General features: G+C 40.8%; 2 protein-coding genes across 2 annotated transcripts in view; both read right to left on the reverse strand.

Moving 5' to 3' along the window:
- Nucleotides 1-7206, reverse strand: part of LOC143018917 (uncharacterized) — a 36279-nt gene extending 29073 nt beyond the window's left edge. Inside the window, exon 1 of the mRNA XM_076174501.1 lies at nt 6924-7206. Within this exon, the coding sequence (XP_076030616.1) occupies nt 6924-7089 (166 nt within the window). The 5' untranslated portion in view covers nt 7090-7206. The remainder of the gene's footprint in view (nt 1-6923) is intronic.
- On the reverse strand, nt 3188-3843 carry LOC143019167 (uncharacterized). Its single transcript, XM_076174860.1, has one exon. The coding sequence runs from the start codon at nt 3777-3779 to the stop codon at nt 3225-3227; it is 555 nt and encodes a 184-aa protein (XP_076030975.1). The 5' UTR covers nt 3780-3843; the 3' UTR covers nt 3188-3224.
- Nucleotides 7207-7500: the final 294 nt, after the last annotated feature.

Consider the following 7500-nt stretch of genomic DNA (forward strand, 5'->3'; position numbering starts at 1 on the left):
AAACTATACCCATGCATTTATCTATTTTGTTTATTATTATTTATGCTGTTATGATGTTTTATTTGTTTAATTATTCATTTATCAGTATTATAACTTTTTTCACATCCGACCTAGTTATGGATCAAAAGGTCTCCTATGGGCATGATCCTCCTTTGTAATCCTTTGTAATCCTTTCTCTCCTCCTCATTTCTCACTCTATCCAACCTAGTGACCCCTGTCATACTTCTCAGGCACCTCATCTCAACACATTAAAACTCCTCCTCTCTTCCTTCCTTATGTTCCATGTTTCTGCCCCGTACAGGAAGATAATTTGATTTTTAACTCGTTATGTATCTAATGTTGGGTAATTTCTGATTGAGGAGTTCCTTCTTTGTAAGCTACTCGGAGGGCACTATAAGTTAATCGGTGTATGACGGATTTACAAGATATTTACCGAGTGCTTCGTATGGAAGAATATGTCCTCAACTTTTTCGTTGTATGTTATAGATTCAATCCTTATGCTTCCTTGCTCCTTACCAGGCAGTCATTAATTGGTTTACTGCATTTCAGCTAACACGTGTCTCCCATCCTTGTATCAAGCTGTTTCTCGTTAGTTGTGAGTAATTTTTACTCTTGATTTTCTTGATTGTGGTAAAGATTATTTATGTTAGAAAATGTTAGAAAAAGTTTATATTAATTTAAAAAGGTGCTAAAACGGAAATAGAAATAAATAAATAAATAAACAAAAGAGTGAGTAGAGGGTAATTTTTATTTTTACTGGTAAAGTATCGTCCCTACTATATTAGGGCTCTGTCAGACTATTTGTTTTATTAAATGTAAGATTAATTGTGATATAATTTAGCACTCAGTATATTCCATTGACTTCACATGTATTATTTCTGTTTTATACTAACGGGTCTTTCTGTTATTTATTTCCAGGGTTAAGATTAGTGCACTCTAGCCAGTGAGTTAACAGTAGACTTCTATTTTGTTGGTATTCACTACCAAACCTACCCTAAAGGGGCATTTAGACGGCCAAATGGTTTGACAAACCCGGTTTGTCAAACAAGTGATATTTCACCGTACAAATAGGATATTTGGTTGTCAAACACTTTCGACAAACGTGTTTGACGACCAAATGCCCCATTCACACGGTCAAACATCACTTCAAACACTTGTCTGACAAACCGGGTTTGTCAAAGTGTTTGATCGTGTAAATGGCCATTAATGTAAGAATCCTTGGTGCGAGTGGTTGATGAATGTAGCACCATCTGCATACTTGAGCTTAACGATTAATGTGGTCGTGTGGTTTCTCGTACACATTCTGGCATGTTACAAACATAATATCGAGGATGATAGGGAAATGTACTGCATCTTTTCTTAAATAGAAATATTGTCGTTGTCGTCATATCCTGTAAATAAAATTGGTAGGTATTATCAAAAAGTAAAAATTCTGAATCATGCATCTGTTTTGCGCTGAAATCACCCTCGGTGTCGACAAAGCCTGAGGCAAACCCGGTTTTTTGTCTCTCGTTCAACTCAGTCCCAGCCTCATTCTAATCCAATACCTCCTCCTCTTCCTCCTCCTCCTCCTGCTCCTGCTCCTCCTCCTCCTCCTCCTCCTCCTCCTTCTTCTTCTCTTCCTCCTTCTCCCCGATCCTCTCGCGACCACAAGTGAGCTTATTGTCTTCTTCACCGGCTCACAACTTTAGAAATATATCCACGAAACTTTCCAAAGTTTCCCATCAGTCAGGCCAAGAGAACGGGGAGGAGAGGCTTTGAAATCAATAAAGAAATTCTTTCCATTCTCTTCCAACCACGTGACTACTTAGGGTTTGGCAGAGATGGGTGGGATTGTTCGTATGGGAGAGGTTGAAGTGGATATTTTTCAACTGGATTTAGCTTAGGTTTAAATTAGGTTAAGAGACGTTAGGTTTAGGTTATGTTAGAGTACGTTAAAGTACGTTAAATTAGATAAAGTTAGATTACGTTAGGTTTGGTTTGGTTTTTCTTAGTTTTGGGTAGTTGAGGTCCCAGTTTTAAAATAACGGGAATTATTGGACACAGTCATTAGCAGAGAAATAAAGGAAGAACCAGTCTGAATTTATTCACAACAAAATTTTTGTAGGGGACAATGGCCGCTGGTGTGTAAAAGATAACAGTTTGAGCACTCCGATTAGTAGAGAATGATGCCTGATAAATGGATATTTTTATTCATTTAACTGTAAACATATCCAAAATTAGATTCAAATGTCCAATCATAACTTACTACCGACAATTAGTCTATCATAGTTGGCATCATTATCGAGTCAACCTTAACTATAACAATTAAGATATGTTGTCTTTATCACTTTTTCCCTCAACTGACCAAACTAAATGATAGACATTATGTGCCATTGAGAATTGTAATGGTTACTACAATTGTCCTTGTTGGATAAAGCTAGGATATTTAAAGTTAATTCCATGACTAATTTGTTTATCGGAAATGACGATGATGGTATTTACAATATTTGTGGCGAAATTCTGGATTCTTTGTCTTCAGTATACAATTATTCAAAATATATTTACAATACATAAATATGCTTCTTACAGGATGTAGAGAGATATGTTTTGTTTTATTTACAAAATAAATTACGTTGGTATAATGAACATTGTTATTATATTAATTGAAATTAGTCGAATGTATGTTTAGTCGGACGCATGTTCTAAGGGGTGACTATTGTTTATCCCGTACTCGGCGATCACGAGTCCTGAAGGGGTAATTTCACGTGTTGGCTACAGAACACTACAGAATCAAGCCAAATCCTTCTCAGTTGCAAAGGTGATTGCAGAGAATGCCCTCCGTCGACGTCTTTTACTTATTCGTTTATCTATCACTTTATTTTCAAAAGCGATATCGTTTCCAGAGGAAAAACTCTTGTAACGATATCTTGCTTCTCTGATGCACTGGAAATCAAAATCACCCCAACATGACCTTAGGTGACTATCGGTGCCCGTCACGAGCCCCTGACAAAGGTAGAGGCCTTTAGTTGCAATAGCTGACCACTTCCTTGGGCACACTCTTTCATACTAACTTTACAAGAAACATCAGTCATGAAATGAACTTTCACGGTTCCAGGAATTTCGTAGGTTAGATTTGAAGGTTACAACAAAGATAGTGAATGTAATTAACAATTTATTTGCAATAAATAGATTTTTTTGTACAAAATTCTTGAGAAGAAGATTGGGAAGGAGACCTTAGCCTTTCATCGTCCATATCCTAGAGGCGCCTTGCACACGTGCTCACCAAGACACCTGTCGAAGCAGCACTTGTCCACGCCACTGCACGCTCCGTCATTCGAGCAGGTGATGGGAGGTCCGAAGATACGTGGGCACACGGGCCTCACTGGTGGGCACTGACCGGGCTTGACGATCTGTGTTGCGATGGGGTCGGCTGGTTGGTTGTTGCTCTCACAGCAGTAGGCCGCTCCTTCAGGAGTCTTGCACCAGTAACGGCAGTTGCTGCTGGGGGCGACGGGAGGAACAACTCCACCGCCGATCCCGTGACCGACGCCGCCGACTACGGGATGGCCTTGGTGACCGAAAGGAGGTCTTCCGACATGGGGTCTCCCTCCGAAGTGACCAGCCCCTCCAAGACCAGGGGCTCCGAAGGGAGGACCTTGTGCATGAGGAGGATGTCCTCCAAAGAATCGAGTACCTGCAGCTCCACCACTTCCACTCGCAGCATTACCCTTGTCGTCTTTGAGTTTCTTACCCGCCACCAAGGCGAGGGACATGAGCAGGACGCACAGGACTTTCATTATGAAGGTCAGTGATTAGCAGAGTAGAAACCTTTCACAAGGAAAACTTCTGCGGGAAAATAAGGCGTATACGATTATCGGCTCCTTCCTCGCTGTGTTGCGCAGATGAAGCTAGAAGGTCGTGTGTGTCTGCTCTCGTCCCGCCTATGCTTATATATCAGATACCGGTCCCACTATTCCCTCCCTCCACCCCCTTCCTCACCTCCCCGTTTCCTACTCTCAGTTTTAAAGAACTGGTATTCCCTCCGCTTTGCCTCACCTCCTACTCCAGGGGATTTTCTGTTCTACGTCATAACAGATATTTCCTGGAAACAGGGTTCAAAATATGTAAAGTCTTCAGAGTTTGACGAGGGGTTCACTTAGTTGCTACATAGGCAAATATATCCACACACGCACGTGTTTCATACTCGTGTATATATATATATATATATATATATATATATATATATATATATATATATATATATATATATATATATATATATATATATATATGAAAAGTTAAGGATATTTTTGGGGCTTTTATGGATTTGGAAAAGGCTTACGACAGGGTAGACAGGAAGGTAATGTGGGAGGTACTGCAGATGTATGGGATAAGAGGAAAGCTTTTAAGAGCAGTCAAGAGTTTTTACGAGAGTAGTAGAGCTTGTGTTAGGATTAGAAATTGAGAGAGTGAGTGATTTGAGGTAATGGTTGGACTTCGTCAGGGGTGGTGCGAGAGCTGAATGCAAGGGTGGTGGGTCAGGAGTTGGAGATAGTTAAAGAAAATGGAGAAAAGTGGGAAATAACCTAGTTGTTGTTTTGTGAAAACACTGCGCTTGTAGCAGGATCAGAAGAGGGATTGAGGAAGTTAGTGACATAGTTTGAAAAGGTGTATGAAAAAAAAAGCTGAAGATAAATGTGGGCAAATGTAAGGTGATGAGATGTACAAGGGGAGAGAGTGACAGCAGGCTGGAAGTGAGCATATATATATATATATACATATATATATATATATATATATACTTATACTAGACAATTCCCCGCGCGTTGCTGCGAGTTCGTGAACAATCCCTAACCTAACCATACCACACCTAACCTTAACCCTAACCAAAATATTTTAAATGAAATATAGCATTAAACACTCCCCGTCCTAGATGTGCGCCCCCTACCCGAAGGTTGAGAAACCCTAGTTTGAAAATACATGCATATACAAACACAAATGTCATGTGCACATTTTTTGCGTGCGTGTGTGTGTGTGTGGATTGGCAATAAATGTCTACAGCTAAAAGGTGAAGAAATGTATCTACTTTATCTATCTTCAGAATATATATGGTTATAGGGGTCTATTTGGAAAAACCTAGCAAGAGTTTGTAAATAATAAATATCCGCCGCACTAAAATCAAATGAAAGTAAGCAATATTTAAACATCCAATTTTTTGTCACCTCGTACGACTCTAGTGGGAAAACTTGGTGTCAGCATTTTTTCCCCCCACTACAGTGTAGATGAGAAAAGAAAGTGAATATTCAGAAAAATAGTACAGGACAGTAACAAGGGGTTGGGGGACTATGGTATTATCAATTCAGAAGATAACTCACGTGTAATTGACCATCACAAAGTCTCAAGGACTCGAAGGGAAGGAATTTTACTGAATCTAATGCAGCCAGGTACATCCTTGTTTAAGTACTTCTAAAGATAATGTTTGAATCTGAACTTTAAAGAGAGAATTATCGGACAGGGTCAGAAAATCCGAAGATATGAATAAGGAATTGACGAAGAAGGTATAAGGAGTTAATACACGATTTCTTCTTGTGTTAAAATACTCTACAAGAGGGTTTCGCACCTCAGGGTACATGTTGAATAACATAGAATTTATGGAAATAATGACAAATATTTAAGGAACATTATCCAAGTAATACATAAAATTCTTCAAAACTTTAAAATGATACAATGACCTTGTCCAAAAGTAAAATGAAAATTCCGTATCACTTATTCTATTCAATGGTGACCGCATAATAGTCACTGGAACTAAAAGATTTGAAAAGTACCTTTGTTAAGAGGCCACGACCAAGCGCACGATCGACCATGCACACATAAAAATACATACATACACACATATACATACACGCACACACAACCACACTCACACACAGACAAACAAACACAGATCAGTCAAAACGTGAACGAGCAGATTAAGGATAACATCTCAGTTTTCCGTAATCTACTTTTGACAAACTCTTTCAAAATGTCCACCAAATTAACTCCACCAAATCAATGAAAAGTATACAATTGCCAAATAACGTGATACAAATAGTATCCAATTTCATTTAGTCGAGACAATTTCCCATTCTGCACAGGGTAAGCGACAATCTCGACCAACTCTTTGGTAACAGTCACAGAAAGAAAATAAGATAACTCATTAGATGATTTTCTTTCATTGTTAGAAACTTCCAGCCTTCAGAGCTCATTACTGTGTCAGTGTTGACAAAAGCTGAGGTCAAGAGGTACTGTGCCGTGCTTCAAGTTGCCATTAAAAATTTAGCATGGGTCTCTAATGACAAGACAGGAAATTGATTTTTGTAGCAACATAGAATCCGTGTCTCAAATAAGAGGTTACAAATATACATGATACGAGTTTGGTTTTTATTCAAAATAGATATGTATCTTTGAATTATGCATAAACGCACGTTGTATCGTCTCCATAACTATGAAATAAATAGGTTGGATTGAGTGATGATGCAGAGCAAAAGCCTCGGCTGAGGCCCCAAGCTTCTTATGATGAGCTAATTTAAAAGATTATTATCGTCCATATCCAAGAGGCGCCTTGCACACGTGCTCACCAAGACACCTGTCGAAGCAGCACTTGTCCACGCCACTGCACGCTCCGTCATTCGAGCAGGTGATGGGAGGTCCGAAGATGCGTGGGCACACGGGCCTGACGGGTGGGCACTGACCGGGCTTCACGATTTGCGTGGCGATGGGGTCGGCTGGTTGGTTGTTGCTCTCACAGCAGTAGGCCGCTCCTTCAGGAGTCTTGCACCAATAACGGCAGTTGCTGCTGGGGGCGACAGGAGGAACAATTCCACCGCCAATCCCGTGACCCACGCCTTGGTGACCGAAAGGAGGTCTTCCGTCATGAGGTCTCCCTCCGAAGTGACCAATACCTCCTAATCCAGGTGCCCCAAAGGGAAGGCCCTGTGCATGATGGGGACGTCCTCCGAAGAATCGAGTATTTGTAGCGCCGCCACTTCCGCTCGCAGCACCACTTTTAAGGTGTTTACCCGCCACCAAGACGAGGTAGGACATGAGCAAGGCACATAGGACTTTCATTCTGCAGGTCGGAGAATATCACGTGAACAATCGAAGATTTTTCCAAGGGGTAATTTTCTACTGAAAAGAGTGGATGCGCTGACAAGATGAGGGACACTGTACGTCCTCTTGTTGCAATCTAAGGCCAAGTGTGTCCGTCCACGTCTGCGGTGGCTTATATGGTGCGCAACGCTATTCACCTCTCCCCCCTCCCTCGTCCTCTTCGTGCACTAGCTCGCATGGAATGGAGCGGGATTCCCCCGGTTTTGCTCAGAGTTCAAAGGGGATTTTAGACTAACGTCATCGTCTTCGGTCTTTCCCCAATTATGATTTGCGAAATTCAATCGGGAGCACAGGTTCATTTCCAATGTTCCTGTTGAAAGTTCGCAAAGGTACATGCGCCCTTGCACCCACATCTACACACGCACTTGC

Source organism: Oratosquilla oratoria, chromosome 36, assembly GCF_046742065.1.
Source record: "Oratosquilla oratoria isolate Oo_2021 chromosome 36, ASM4674206v1, whole genome shotgun sequence".
Lineage (NCBI taxonomy): Eukaryota > Metazoa > Arthropoda > Malacostraca > Stomatopoda > Squillidae > Oratosquilla > Oratosquilla oratoria.

What these genes read in the sequence shown, in the direction of transcription:
- LOC143019167 (XM_076174860.1), bottom strand. Translation starts at nt 3,779, where the DNA reads ATGAAAGTCCTGTGCGTCCTGCTCATGTCCCTCGCCTTGGTGGCGGGT.